We start from the raw sequence: 16,399 nt of genomic DNA on the forward strand, positions 1-16,399 counted from the left end.
ATTGATGGAATTTTAGTTTCATAATATTTGAAAATCACATACCCTTATCTTTTTACACTTTCGCGGAACATTTTTAAAATTTCAGGGGTATAGCAGAATGCAATTGTAACTTTTTATGAAGAAAAGCATAGTTGACAGTGGAGAACATGCTTGAGATCTCTTAATTTAGTCTAGGGGATTTGAAACGCTCCCAATACTGAAGACAAATCCTGTCAAGAAAAAGAAGCATTTAATGTAACGTTACATAGTATTTTCATATGCAAGTCTTTAAACCTTTTTTACCTCTACAAAATACCTTTAAAGCAGGATATCATTTAATAGATGGAATTGTCAAGGTAATTACCTGCAGTCACTGCTAAATTCAGGAGCTACACAAAATCCAGAATATATTGTCTGGATTTAATTGTCTTAAATGATGTATATTTAGATTCTGAGATTAATAGAAGGGATTACAAGTCATTCGAATAAAAGTTCATACTTAACAAGAATATTTAGGAAGGGGATTCAGTCTATTCTGATGTTTAGCAGCTTTCCTTATCAGGAAGTTCTTATTTCCATTTTATAGATTGCTCCTGAGGTGATCATCTTTAAACCCTTCACCTTGATTACATTCTGGGGATGAATCTGGGAAGAGCAGTTTGTTCAGTCTCCTCTTTCTGTTCTTAATCTCTCTGTCACCATACTCGATAGCCTCATCCAAAACCTAGTCATAAGGTTTGAAACTAACCAAAACTCAAGCTTAATATCCCATCTCGAAGGTTTTTTACATTTTAAGAAACTGGGCATATTAGTTAAATTAGTGAAATACTATAGAATTCTTGTAAGCAACGGGGGGTTGAATTTAAGGGGAATATCCTGTCTTTTTTGGCCCTCTAGGTCACTGGGTGACTTTAGGCTGGACAAATGATACTCTCTAACAGTTTAATCTTGAGATGAAGATCGTTTTTCTTAACGTTCCCATATGTGTCCCATTTGTCAATGGATTCATTATTTGCCCTTATCAGTAAGATGTGTCAATTTGGTGTACTGAAGGCTGAGACTGATTGCTATCTCTTCGACACCCCTCTCCCCAGGAGAGTAGTCACTGTGCCGTGTGTGGTGTGGGCGAGTACCTCCCAGAAAGAGGTAAATAAATTCACAAAGACTATATTCAGATGTGCGGCGGATTACGGAACTGGTTTTGGATTAGCCTTTTATGTTCATGTGTTTACTGAGGCAGTTCTGAAAACTCCTGTCATCGAAACAGTGGTGTGTCCTTCACTAGTGCAGAGGTTTTACGTCATTGTTACGCAGCTGAATTCCAAAAGGGATCTCGGTCTCTTTAACTGTCATCAACTTGTATTGGCTATCAGCTTTTGACAATGACCTTCCTATTTGCATTTAGTCCTGTCTCTGTTTCTTGAGGGAGTAGAGCCTGTCACTTTTTTCATCTTTCATTTTTTGGACATGTATCCTTTCTAAGAGAGGGCTCTCTGTTGCCTGTTCTGAGTGATAAGTGACAATTTCATCTAATAAACATGGGGATGCAATGATCATGGTGAAATCCTAGGAGGATATATTCTGTTGATGGACTTTTTCTCCCCAAAGAATCCCCCAATAGATTATTTCCTAGTGAATGATTATCTTCATCCTTTTTGTCACAAAAGTGTTCCTTTGATTTCCAGCACAAGTTACAGCAGTATGCAAATGATTCTCAGATAAAATGATGTTGACAGTATTTCCTTAACAATTTGTGTAAAACTTATGCGTAATTTTCATTATTCTAACTTTTGACTTTTTTTTCTCTCCATAAATAAAAATAATGCCTGATGTTTAGTTAAAGTAGATCCACTTTTGCTTGATTTTGTTAGTCTTGTTCCATCCTATTTCTTTTTAACACATTGTTTCGACTTGCCAACAACTCTTTACTGAGAATCTCTTTTCCTTCCTAGGCTGATAAATAATGGGGAGGGGGGAGGGGGAAACACGGAGAGGAATACTTAGAATCCTTTTTCATCGCTGAAATGAGAGGAGCTCCGCTTGTCCCTCTGATGTGCTGAGGCTTTGCCTGGTCCATACCATTTCTGGCTTAAGATGAAGTTGTATAGTGGAACTAAGAAGTACTTGGGCAAACACTTGATTTTTGTGTAATTTCGGCCAGCTTGAGAAAGACCAACAGAAAAACTATAGAAATCTAGGTGCATTCACTAGAATACTGGGGTTGCTGAGTCAAAAGACTCCTTGGACACACTAGTGCCCTGAAGGAGCTATCTTTTGTCCTACAGTGATGAGAAAGTGAGGCAACAATGGGGGGCGGGGGTGGGGGGGGTGGTGGGAGTCAAGATGAATCACTTACATTACTTTCATGATCTTTCTGAATCTTCCCCAGCAGTAGAAACCTGAATTTTTAAAAATCCACATCAACAAACAAATGAGCCAAAAAGCCAAAAACCACACGGAGGGTATTAGTTTCCTTTGTAGTTAAGAAATGTTCCCCTTTCTCAGGATACGCGACAAGAAACTGGGAAGCTTTTGAAGCACCGTAGAAACTAGCTAGAAGGAATGCTTGTCTTAGGCTGCAGTGGACAAATGGGCGCTTGTTGCTAGAGAGATGCTGATAAATATTTAATATATCTGAATGGTGTCAAGAAATCCTGTCATACCTGTGTTGGGTTCTCTCAGGAAAAAGAAGAATGGCCGATCTGCTTTAAAAAAAGGAATCCGAGACCTTTTCAGTAACAACAGAGCTGCAGGAGGGAAAGAATAGGAGACTATTGCATTTTTTATTCATTTGAGGGAAGTCACTATTAAAATTGGAGCCGAAGTCAGTTATATCCCTTGATTTCTGAAGAAATCGGAACATCCTAATGTATTTGTGTAGTGTCATGATGGGGTACAAATTGGAAAATTAAAGAGAAAAGATGCCACTTAGCAACCCTGTGTCCCATTTTCAAAATGCTCCATGGAATAAATTCCTTCCTGAAGGTGATTTTCAGAATGACTTCATTCCTTGTTTATGGGGATGATGCTACAAATCCTTTTCAAACTGGATTTCTCTTCTCTCACCATTTTTCAAACCCTTTGTGTTAACCTTCCTTTTTAAAAACTGCTATACCACATATACCACATCCGGACTTGGGGTTTTGAGTGGCAAAGTTTAGAAATGTGAAGATTGAACCGGATAAACCTAACAAAGGCATAGAAGGGCAAGAGGTATGACTTGAGCACTGCTGACCCCTTGATGAACATACCGGTGGCTGTAGACGCCTTGCTGCCTTCCTCGGAAACCTCAATCTTGGCTTTGTGGATCGCTTCAGAAACATAAAAGCCATCTTGGCCTAATCCCAAGAAATAAAAATGTGAATGGCTTATTTCCATTTTTAATGCATTTGGCTTAAGGATTTGAGCGTACTTTTAAAGAACGTACTTAATGACAGTCTCATGCTGCTTACTATAGCTAGGGAGAGATTTGTTTGGAAAATTCTGAAGCTGCGATTTTTTATGTAACTTTCAAAACCTCAGATTTGGTGAGTTTAATAAATAACCCCTCCCAAATTAATATTTAGAGCTGGGCCCTGTTTTTTCAATGTTAATTTTCCCAAGTAACTTGTAGTTCATATGGAAATCCTCAGCCAGTATTTTCACCAGAGGATGTGTCAAAATGCAGATTCTGGAGTCCAAGAATCCTTTTTCAGCCAGCTTCTGAGATGGTCTCCCTTGAATGCTTTCTTGGACTGCATTTTCAGAGCCACTTTTAAATGACAGTTACAGGTTTGTACTATGGGCCTTAAAAGGCATAACTCAGTGTATTAAAAATGTGTCTCAAGCTGCATTCTATATACTGAGGTATATCAGTTATGCAATTAACTTGCATGGGCTAGCATCTGGAAAGATAATGAGAGGTCAGAACTATAATAGTTGTGTGCTATCAACTTCAAAGATGTAAGCTTAGCAAATAGGGATAGGAGTGATTAAGTTGGAGGAACTGACAGGTTTTTGTAATTTAACCATTAATCATTTTTAAACAGCTCTCCACAGTGAAATGGTACTTGACCACATAATATTGAAGGAAAGTAAGAACCTTTAGAACTAGAAGAAACTTCAGAAGTCAGTTATACCAACCCTTTCATTTGAGAATGAGCTGTTAAGTGATCTGAAGTCATGCACTTGATAGAAGTAGAACTTGGGCGTTTGCAGGTTTTCTGACCGTGCAGCACCCATTTCTACCCCACCCCTCCACACAAACAATGCCACCTTTCAAAAAGTGTATTCTAGTCACCTCTCGCATGCCACTGGAAAGGGGTCTGTGGCATGAGCCTTAAAATAGTCATTTCAATATACATGCTGTATTTAGAGAGAGCTGTGTTTCATCTTAGACTAATTAAATTGTCTTGCATTTTTCATGCACATACAAGGAGAAGCAAATGAATGTCGTGAGAGCATAAAACCAGCCGAGTGTAGGATATGCAGCAGGTTCATCCACCTTCTAAATAAGGTATACCCAGGAAATTGTGAGTTGGCTGTATTTGTTGTAAGAAACAGTTATTTTCCAGCATCATTGAAGGGGACCAGACAAGGGCCAGAGGAAGGGAAAAATCAATGGAAACATTGATCTGGTATCATTTGTCCTAAAACCAGTAAAGAATCTGATTTATTTAGATTTATTTAGAGACCTAGTTGGTCTCTAGGATCTGTAGGATCTTTTAGAAAGTAAATTTATCTCTAATTGTCTCTCTCATTCGTTGAATGAACAAATGCAGTGCCAGAGTTAGAATTCTGTGGATGAAAAAAAAATGGTTCTTTGATGGTCATGAGGTTTTACTAATCTGTGATTTCATGACTATGGTATGGTGTCTGAACATTTAAGATAAGTGTTAATGAAGTTAGCAGAAGTTCACTGTGAAACTCTGTATCAGCTAAAATGTAGTAAATGTGGTTGTGTTAGAGACCAGGCACCTTGACACAGTGTGAAAAATGGGACCAACTGGTATGAGTGAGTCTTTGGTTAGATAGATTTGGCTATTACAATTTCTGGACACTGCAGTCAAGGAGCTTCATTTAAAGAGATTTTCTCCATCACACTACAGGAGTGGCCCGATAATTGACGGTTACATGTTGGCACAGCCAAGAGCCGTGGCCTGTCTTGCCCCAGCATCCACACCTCTCTTAAATTATATCTCTGGTAAGACTTAACATTTCAGAAGACCAACATTTGTGATCAAAATAAGAATTCAGGAGTCATCTGTAGGTGTGCGTTTTTCTTCTTGTGTGATCTTGTATTACAGATCCCTATTTGCTTGCTTTTGTCAAGTAGCTACTGAAATGTTATGCAACTAATGAAGTCAACCTAGAAGAATCCAAGCACGGAGGAATCTTCCTACTTTGGGCTCGTCTTTTCCTGTTGGCATTGTTGGCAGTTGCTTTGTGCCGTTGAGGATCATACAACCTGTTTTCCCCAAATTTGTTCCCAGATTGTTTATAGGTGCTATTCTATAAAAAGGGTTCCATGATGAATTAAGATGGGAAATGCAGGTTGAATAGTTTCGTGCTTTTGTTTTTACTAGTGGACTTCTTAGAGCTGATTATTTGCTATTGTTTGTAGTGAATCTCTGCAGGAAGACTGTAATATGTAGTGTTTAACCATAGAAAGACCCACACCATCCCCTGTCTCTAAATTGACCAGATTAGCATTCTGGGAAAGTGTAGCCCCTATAAACCATTTGCTCCTATATTACATTTCATTATCCAAAGCAAAGTAGTAAGATTCTTCCTACCCTTCCTCCTGGCATACTCTCCACTCTTCCATAATATTGTCAAGTGTTTATGTCAACCTTTCTTTTTAGATTGTTAGCTTCTAGAAGGCAGAAGCTATTTTATCAGTTTTAAACCTTTTTTACTTCACCTAACATAATAATGCTTGGTACATCTATGTGTTCAGTAAACGTTGGATGAGTGAATAATAGACACTCCTCATGTTGTACATTTGTTTCATTTCTCCATAAAACAGCTGCCTTAATATTCTTTAATCTGATTTTACCTGTAAGGAAATGTTGGTTGGTATCTATCTACCCCTATAAAATCATAGGGGTACAGTACAGAATAGGTCTTTGGCAAGTTTCACCCAAACAACTGTTTCAGTGTTCGTAGAGACCATCATTCTTTGTTCGTAGAGACCTCTTTCCCCTTTGTTCGTAGAGACCATCATTCTTTGTGTGTGGTTGATCAGTCTCAAAAGGCTTAAGAGTCTTCTTCATAATGACATTGTGTAAACACAAGACTTGGAAAATGTAAACCAATATCCCAACATTTGATCCTCAGCTTCTCATAATGTAGGATAAACATCATTTGCTGTGTTATTTGCCTTTCCAATTATTATTACTTCCTATTGACAAATTTAGTGCTTTAAAAAAGTTATTACCAGAATTTCCTTCTAGTTTATCTTTCTCCTCTTTTTATTGCTTAGTTGTAAAATATGGAATGTGTCCGTAAAATATGGAATGTAAAATATGGAATAGCACTGAGCCCAGGATATAGAGAGAGATTACTAAAAAGAATCTAAAATGGCCCCTGAAGCCAGGATGTGGTTTGTTGCTTTCTCTGTTCTCCTCTTGCCCACTTCTCTTGCCACCCTAGCTTTATTGGATTATAACTGATATAACATGTAAGTTTAAGGTGCACAATGTGATGATTTGATATATGTATATACTGCAAAATGATTACCACAATAAGATTAGTTAACACATTCATTGCCTCACATAGTTACAATTTTTTTTGCGTGTATTAAATTGTAAGATCTATTGTCTTTGCAACTTTCAAATAGACAGTACAGTATTGTTGACTATAGTCACCATGCTGTACATTACATCCCTAGAACTTATAACTGGGAGTTCGTACCCTTTGACCACCTTCACTCAACTCCCCAACTCCCCCGCTCCTTGCCTCTGGCAGCCATCAATCTACTCTGTGTTTCTATGAGGTTTGATTTTGGTTTGGGTTCCACATGTAAGTGAGATTATATAGTGTTTGTCTTTCTGTATGATTTATTTCACTTAGCATAATGCCCTCAAGGTTTTTCTATGTTGTTGCCAATAGCAGGATTTCCTTCTTTTTTATGGCTAAATACTATTCCATCAAAATATATATACCACAGCTTCTTTATCCATTCATCCGCTGATGGACGCTTAGGTTTTTTTCTGTATCTTGGCTATTGCAAATAATGCTGCTGTGAACACGAGGGTGCAGTTATCTCTTTGACAGTGATTTAATTTCCTTTGAATACATACTCAGAAGTAGAACTGCTGGATCATGTGGTAGTTCTATTTTTATTTTTTGAGGAACCTCCATAGTGCTTTCCATAGTGGTTGGACTGATTTACATTCCCCTCAATAGTGCACAAGGGTTCCTTTTTCTGTATCCTTGCCAGTATTTGTTATTTTTTGTCTTTTTGATAATAGCCATTCTAACAGGTATGAGGTGATATCTCACTGTAGTTTTGATTTGCATTTCCCTGATGATTAGCGATATTCATCATATTTCCATGTGCCTGTTGGCCATTTGAATAATCTTATTGGGAAAAACGTTCGTTCAGATACTCTGTCCCATTTAAAAATCAGATTGTTATTATTTGCAATTAAGTTGTGTGAGTTCCCTATATATTTTAGATATTAATCTTTTAGATATGTGGTTTATAAATATTTTCTCCCATTCTGTAGGTTGCCTTTTCATTTTGTTAGTTGTTTCTTTTGCTCTGAAGATGCTTTTAGTTTGATGTAGTCCCACTTGTTTATAGCTTTTGTTGCTTATACTTTTGGTGTCCGATCCAAAAAATCGTTGCCAAGACCAATTTCAAGGAACTTTTCTCCTATGTTTTCTTCTAGGAGTTTTATGGTTTCAGACATTTAAGTCTCTAATCCATTTTGAGTTAATTTTTGTGAATGTTATAAAATAGGGGTCCAGCTTTATTCTTTTGCATCTGAATATCCGGTTTTCCCAGCACTCTTTATTGAAAAGACTATCTTTTCTCCATTGAGTAATCTTGGCTTCCTTGTCAAATATTAGTTGACTGTATATACATAGATTTAGTTCTGGGGTCTTGATTCTGTCCCATTTCCCTATGTGTCTGTTTTTATGCCAGTACCTTACTGTTTTGATTACTATATATTCATAATACAGTTTGAACTCAGGAAGTGTGATCCCTTTAGCTTTGTTTTTTTCTCAGGATTGCTTTGGATATTTGGGAATTTTTTTGGTTCCATATGAATTTTAGAGTTTTTTTTTTTCTTTCTATTTCTGTGGAAAATGTCATTGGCATTGGCATTTTGATAGGGAGTGCATTGAATCTGAGGATTGATTTGGGTAGAATAGACCCTTTAACAATATTAATTTTTCTAATCCATGAACACAGGATATTTTTCCATTTATTTGTATATTTTTCAATTTCTTTCATCAGTGTGCTGTGGTTTTCAATGTAGAGATAGTTCACCTCCCTTGGTTAAATTTGTTCCTAAGTATTTTAATGTTTCTGATGCAACTATCAATGAAACGGAATTGTTTTCTTTATTTCTTTTTCAGGTACTTCATTGTTAATGTAAAGAAACACAACTGATACCTGCATGTTCATTTTGTATCCTGCAGCTTTACTGAATTCATTGATTTATTGTAATTATGTGCCACTATTACAATATTAGAATTACAATCTAATTTTGACTATATATTTACCATTACCAATAATTTTTATATATTCATACATTTTTACAACATTAATTAGCATCCTTTTATTTCAACTTGAAGAATGTCCTTTAGCATATCTTGTAAGGTGGGTCTAGTGGTGATAAACTCCCTTAGTTTTGTTGGTTTGGAAAACTTTTATCTTTGCTTCACTTGTGAAGGACAACTTTGCCAGGTATACTATTCTTGGTTGACAGGGTTGGTTTTTTTCTTCCCCCTCCAAAATTTTGTATATGTCATTCCACTATATCCTGGCCTGTAGTTTCTGTTGAGAAATCCATTGGTCATCTTATGTGGGTTCTCTTGTATGTAACTTGTTTCTTCTCTCTTGCGGCTTTTAAAGTTCTTTGACTTTCAACAATTTAATTATAATGTGTCTTGGTGTAGCCTTTTTTGGGTTCAACCTATTGGGATTCCTTGGGCATTAGGAATCTGGAACCCCCTTTCATCTCCCCATGTTTGGAAAGCTTTCAGCCATTACTGCTTTAAGTAGTTTCTCTTTTTTACCCCTCATTTTTTGCAATTCTCATTATATGTTTTTTTTCTGTGGAGTCCCCAATTCCTATAGGCTTTCTTCACTCTTTCATTCTTTTTTTTTTTTTTTTTTTTTTTTGCTCTTCTGACTAGATAATTTCAAATGACTTATCTTCTAGTTCATTGATTCTTTCCTCTGCTTGGCTGAGTCTGTTGTTGAAGCTCTTTATTGAATTCTTTGGTGCAGTCATTGTACTCTTCAGCTTTAGGATCTCTGTTTAGTTTTTTTGTTTTGTTTTGTTTGATGGTTTCTATTTCTTTCTTGAACTTTTAATTTTGTTCATGCATTGTTTTCCAAATATTGTTTAGTTGTGTGTTCTTGTAGTCTGCTGAACTGTTTTAAGAGGATTATCTGAATTCTTTGCCAGACAGTTCATACATCTCCATTTCTTTAGGGTAGTTATTGGAGCTTTATTCATTTCTTTTGATGATGTCATATTTTTCTGATTTTTCATGATCCTTGCTTCTTTGTATTGGTATCTGTGCATTTAAGTGAGTAGTCTCCTTTTCCAGGCTTTACAGGTTTGCTTTGGCAAGTAAAGACTTTTACCAATTAGCTGATAGCATTTGTGGGTAGGTGGGGCTTGCTATCAGGATCTCTATTTGGGCAAAGCCTCTCCATGTGCTCTGAGGTTGCAGGGGGATGCTGCTGGCTGGGTTCTGTGGTTGGGTGGGACTGCTGGTTGGGTTCTGTATTCAACTGGGTCTGCTGGGTGGGCTCCCTGTTTAGGTGGGGCTTCTGGCTATGACCCACTGTCAGGTTAAGCCACTAGCCCTGCAATCAACTCTGGTCAAATGGGGTTGTAGGCTGTGTTCCCTGACATAGTAGTGCCACTGGTTGGACACCATGACTGGGTAGTTATGGGATGGGCTCCACGATCCTTCCTGGTCAGGTGGAGTCTCACACTGTGATTCCCAAGTGGATGGTGCTGCCGGCTGGACTCCATGTTCAGGTGGGGCTGCCAGCTGTGCCCTGAAGATGGGTGGGGATGCAGACTGGGCTCTGTGACTTGGTAACACTGTGGGCTGGGCTGCAAGGCTTCCCAAGGTCATTTCTTCAGGCTCTTTGGTTACTTGGGGGTAGGGAATATGCTCAACAGTTGGGCAGGGCTGCTGGCCAGGATCTCTGCCCAAGCACAGCTGTAGGATGGACTTCTCAGCTATCTGAGTTCTCTGGTCAGGCTTCCTCAATGGATGGGACTTGAGATTATGCTTAGGTGTCGGGCAGGGCTGTGAATTCACTTTTCTTCAAGGTAGAGTGGTAGTACGGTCCATTGATTAGGTAGTATAGTCCACTGACTGTAGAATCAGGCAGAACTGCCAACCAAGCTCTCTAGCCAGATGGGGCAACCAGGCTGGCTTTGTAAGTGGGAATTGCTTTTAGCTGAGGTCTTTGCTTGGGTACTGCGACAGGCAGGAACATGGTCTGCCAAGGTTTGAAGGCTGGTTCATGTAAGGCTTGCCCTCCCGCCCCATCTCTATCTGATTATTAGTTATCTCCAGGAGGCAAGATCTGAATAGACCTTCTAGAAAGTGTCCTGGAAGAGTTGGGTGTCCACCTTGGCTCCCTTTTCTCACTGGAGAAACTGTAGTAGGCCTGGAAGGGCCCTCTTGGTGCACTGCCGTGTCAGCCTGGAGGAAGGGTGATGCAGTCCGAGTGTAGCTGCTCCTCTTACCTTTCTAATGTGGTCCTTCTCGGTCTCTGTGGTTCAGAGGGGTGCTTCAGCTTACATCTGGGAGCTGGGATTTTCACAGTGGTGACTTGTCTATGGATAGTTGTTAGGTGGCCTTCTTGGGAGGGGAACTGAGGTTGGGAATGATCTATCTGACAATCTTGCCGACCTAGTGCAGTGCTGATCAGTCATCTGGTGTGGCATAAGTTAACTTCAGTATGCAACCAAACAACTATGTGTGCTTTGCTCATTTAAGTTGTATAACTTGGAGCTTGTAGTTCTTACTGAACAGAGTTCAGAACCTAATTACTCCTTTGTAAAAGTCAAGAATAAGATAGTTTCTTCAAAGGTTTAAGTTTGTGCAAAAGAAGTATTTCTTGGATTAGGAAGCATGGTTTGTATCAAAGCCTGCTTATCCTTCTGATTACTCAAGAAGTAAATCTCTAGCTGATATCTTTAGTGTAAGTGAAGCTGGAATCACTCTTAAAAGCTTTATAACATGTAGTATCAAGGGTGCCTGGGGAGAAAAATGATAGCCTAGGCTCACTTGGGCCTTAAGATGATATTGAACAAGTTTTTTTCAGACAGCAAAAAAGGATTTGATGCCATGAAGGAAGAGATAGGCGAGTAGTGGCTTTTAAATATGGAAGGAGAACTTGAGTAAAGTGATTCTGGGCATTGGAACCAAATGGAGAGGAAAGGCCAAATGTCCTGTAGTTTGAGCTTCTGTCAATAGTACAAAACTACTTGGTAACTTCTCGTTAATTGTAAGAAGGGAGACCAGCATTTTCTGATGACTTATTTTCTGGCAAGCTCTCTGCTGATAGTTTGCGATATGCTGAGGAATTTTATTTCCATAAGTAAGATATGAGATGGGTGGTAGCGACCTCATTTTAGGAATGATGAAACTATTTGTTAGACAGAGTCAGTCACCATGTCTCTATAATTAAGTCAACAGCTCACTTAAGCATAGAAGTGACTAGTCTCTTGATTATGTTTAAAGAAGGGCATTGGAAAGCAATACTTTAGTTGGTAAACCTTATCCGTAAAGGTCAAGATACTAAATACTTTAGCAACTGCAGGCCATATGGCGTCTGTTGCAACTGCCTAATTCTGCAGTGTAGCAGGAATACAACCATAGATGATCTGTAAAAAAATGGGAGTGGCTATGTTTCATTAAAACTTTATAAAAACAGGGATGGGTCATTATTTGGTGATACATCTTATTAGAGGAACAAAACTTTATGGGAGAAGATAAGGCTGATGTGTTTTATCATGTAAGATATTTGAATTCAAGCTTCACACTTGGCACATGCTAACTGCTTGATAAGTAGTTAACAACTTAAATCAATGAGCCTATATTTCTGCTGATTTGAACAAATATACATAGACCTTAATTGCATTATAAAAAAGGTACCAAAAAAAAAATGTTCTTTCTAAAGTAGGTTGCGTGTTACATCTTGTCAGGAGAGCTTATGGGCCTTGAAAATCTTTACTAGTAGGGGAGCTGCATGATGTGGGTCAAGCTCAGTCCTGTTTGAGGACACAGGATTAATGGCACTTTGAGATGTACTTCCAGGACATAAAGGCAGAGAGATTAAGAGCTATGAAGGAACAATCAATGTCATAGTGATTAACTGAATGTAGTGTTGTAGAAGAAAAGGTAAAAATGGCCCCAGAGTTTTGAACTAGAATGATCAAAAGAAGAATAGTATCATCATCAACAACAGGAATGCCCTAGCTGAGGTCTGGAGTCACAAGAAGACACTGTGATTGCATTTTGTACATTATTACAGATAGAGCATACTGAAGTTCTTAATCCCTTCCTCTTTCCTTGACCTCTGATCCTTTCACTCTACTGTTCTTCTATTCCCTACAGTGTCAGATTATGCCTGCATCACCATGGAAATTTTCTGGTTGAGTCATTCAACCAAGTCAACAATATTTATTGGATATCCACAGTGTGCCAAGCATTGTTGGGGGCACTGTGCCCAAACTTGACTAGTGCTTTGATTATCTCTTTGCATGTCTAGGTAATGAGTACACAGCTGGTGGGTTTTAAACACTCTAGAATAGATCCTTCCTCCTGTGCTTTATTTGATAAGTAACTGCCATTTAGTCTGTCTGGTCACATCTAAAGCACAAGCCAAGACTGCTTTTGTGGACCAAATTCCTGTGTGTGTGTGTGTGTGTGTGTGTGTGTGTGTATGTGTGTGTGTGATTGCTTAAAAAAGAAGATTTTGAGTAATGCTTTAGAAAACTCTGTGTTATGAGGTTCTAGCATTTTAAGTGGAGATTCTAAAAAAAAATAAAGTGGAGATTCTGAAGCTCTTTGGGCACAGAAAGTATCAAGGTCAATGAAGACGCCAATGGATATTAGTATCCAGAGCAGAAACAAACCTGAGCCTTTGGAGTTAGAAATAGTTTATCTAATGGTTTCTGAGAGGATTCTGGAACATAAGGTTTTGGCATTCCATTCTTTTTGAATATTTGATGTAAGTTCCCTGTCAGATCATAAGCAAATACAGTTCCTATTGATTAGTAGTAGCATGTCCACTAGGGGCAAATAAATTTAATATGGACTTTGGGAAGGAGAACATTTTAGGGCAAGGTTACAGGTACATGAGTAACTTGAAGAAAGGAAGTTGGGTGGTTGAGGGAAAGTCTCAAGGTTAGCTTATTAGAAGCCAGAAGTGATACAAGGAGGGAGGGAGAGGGAGGAGGTAGGAACAAAGGGCGACTGTGAGGCTGGCATGACAGTGGGAGGTCAGAATGAAGACCTCTGTTGTTGAATCACTGTCTCTGGCAGGTTCCTAGTCATGATAGGCAGAGGGAGGGTGAGTTGTATTGTGTTCTCCGGCTATTGACCTCGCCCTGAAGGTGGTCTCCCAAAACGGCGCTTAAAGGTTTCAAGAAACACTCCTCCCCCACAAAGTCCAACCCATTTGACTGTTATCTGAAGCAACATATTTTTATATAAAGCAAAGCTCTTTCTTTATCCTTTTAAAAATGTTAACTCTGTACCATTGAAACCTCTGTAGATGAAAATCCCTTAATCAAAGTATGACAAAGCTGCCCCCAAGCACAATGCCAAAAAGCTTGAAAGAAGAAGTGTTACCTGAAATTCCTTTCAAGTTAGCTTTGAGTGGATCAAAAAGATCGGTGACTCCCCAAGAATTTAAAATGCTTTTTAAATTGAAATGATTTTGGATCCTGAATCTAAAAAACAAAAGCAAACCATCAACTTTCATTTAAAAATCTCATTCAATATATTTTCATACACACCACGACTGCCAAACTCCCTAACTTGGAAGTCAGGGATCTCCAGCCTCATTTCCAGCTTTGTATTTCATAGCTCCTTCTCATAAACCCTACACACTGACTAGTCTGACCACACAGAGCTCTCTCCCACCTCTGTATCTTTGCTTCTGCTGTTCTTTCCAGGTCTTTTCCATGTCCTTTGATTGCCTTTGAGTTACTACTCTTTCCTCCAAGTCCAATGCAATTGTGATCCCCTCCTCCCCTCTCCAGCTGTTTTGTGGCATTTGGTCTTTAAAGCCCCATTAACACTTTTTATGTTCTGCTCTTTGGATGTATAGAACATTCTGCTTCCTATTACTGTTATCTATGATATTGTAAATGGCTTGAGACGCTATCCCAGTTTTTTTTAAATTTCCTAATAGTAACTAATATTTAATGGGTGCTCACCATGTGCTAGGCACTAGTTTTTTTATGTGGATTACCTATGTGCTTTATGTGGATTATCTAATTTCATCTTCACATAATTATGTTATTATTATCCTCATTTTACAGGTGAAAAAACTGACGCCTAAAGAGATTAAGACACTTGCCCGAGATGACATAAAGAGTACGTGGTGGAGCTCAACTCAAAGCAAGGCTGTTTGAGTGCAAAGCCCGTGCCCTTGGCATCTACACTTTGCTACCTCCTGTCTCCTGAGGCATCTCACATAGTAGGTGCAGAAAAGAAGTTGTTGACTAATCAACAACTAATAGAGTGTCTCATTTAACATATTTATATTTGATAAGACATATTTTTCTGTTTGCTGGGTGCAGTGTGTGTCTTTGATGCACAGGAGGGAAGGAATGCAAGTTAAAGTTTTGGTTTTCCTAATAAGTCCTGAGAGCAGGAAGAATCAACACACCAACTTTGTAATATTTCTCCAAGGGCCAGGCATTTGCAATTTTACTGTTCAAGGAGGCTTTAAAAGGATTGCTCACATTATTTTTCTTTGAAAATAAAAAAGTTTGAAATGGCATTTAGACGGTCTTTTTGTATAAACTCTCCAGAACTTGTACAAGAGTAAAAATACTGGAAAAGACCATTTACTATCAAAGGTTTTCATTGCCATACGAGACAATGTGCCCAATATTTTAAACAGAAGTATCAGATTTTCCCATAAATATATGTTTTGGATCTTTAGAACGATTTCCCAAAAAGATACATATGCTTTCTCCAACTATGCTGACATTCTCAAAACAATTTTGCATTACCTCTTCTGAAATTTTCATAAATGCTTAAAACACATTCTTTTTGAAAACTCTTAATACTGAAACACAGTGGTTAAGAGCATGAACTTGGGAGTTCAATGCCAGGGTTTGAATCCCAGCTCAGCCTCTTACTAGCTGAGTGACCTGGGGTAAGTTACTTTACCTCTCTTTGCCTCGGTTTCCTCATTTGTGAAATGAGCATAATAGTAGTGCTTAGTTCTTAGCTTTGTGAAAATTAAGCGAAATAATTCTTATAAAGTGCTCAGAACAACGCCCAGTACAGCTCATACACTTCAATGCTACCATTGTGGTTTTAGTGTTTCTCAGGAATATTAAGAAAAAGCTAAGGGATATTGGAAGCCAAATATGGTGATTATGGTAGTTGATAAAACTGGGTAATATCATTTTTAGTAACTAAAGGTAATAGTGAGGTATGACCATAAAAGGCGAGAGTAATTGTTTTTAAGTTTATTTATTTATTTTGAAGAGAGACAGACAGAGAGAGAGAGACTGCACAAGTCGGGGAGGGGCAGGGAGACAGGGAGAGAGAGAATCCCAAGCATTATCCATGCTGTCAGCTCAGAGCCCGACATGGGGCTTGAACTCATGAACCGTGAGATCATGACCAGAGCCAAAATCAAGAGTCAGACGCCCAACCAAATGAGTCACCAAGGCACCCAATTTTTTTCTTATATGGCTATGAAGGCCAGCTCAGAAGAAATGTTTCAAAAATATCTTGAGTGGAAAAACTGCCCTTTACCAAAACCAGACAATGATATCATGAGAAAAGAAAACTAGACAAATATCCCTTATGAATAAAGATGCAAAATCCTCAACAAATACTAGCAAATTGAATCCAGCAACATATAAATCCCATCATGACCAAGTGAGATTTATCCCAGGAATGCAACATATGAAAATCAATGTCAAACACCGTATTAACAGAATAAAGGACAAAGGTCACATAATCATCTCCA

At 38.4% G+C, this 16,399-nt stretch overlaps 1 protein-coding gene across 1 annotated transcript in view; it reads right to left on the reverse strand.

The window, feature by feature from the left end:
- The window catches only part of SERPINE3 (serpin family E member 3), a 103,334-nt gene continuing 86,935 nt past the window's right edge, over nt 1-16,399 (reverse strand). Inside the window, exons 13-16 of the mRNA XM_042954266.1 lie at nt 14,032-14,132; nt 3,231-3,317; nt 2,643-2,726; nt 1-209 (exon numbers count right to left, since the gene is read on the reverse strand). Of these exons, the coding sequence (XP_042810200.1) occupies nt 166-209; nt 2,643-2,726; nt 3,231-3,317; nt 14,032-14,132 (316 nt within the window). The 3' untranslated portion in view covers nt 1-165. The remainder of the gene's footprint in view (nt 210-2,642; nt 2,727-3,230; nt 3,318-14,031; nt 14,133-16,399) is intronic.

Source organism: Panthera leo, chromosome A1, assembly GCF_018350215.1.
Source record: "Panthera leo isolate Ple1 chromosome A1, P.leo_Ple1_pat1.1, whole genome shotgun sequence".
Taxonomy (NCBI): domain Eukaryota; kingdom Metazoa; phylum Chordata; class Mammalia; order Carnivora; family Felidae; genus Panthera; species Panthera leo.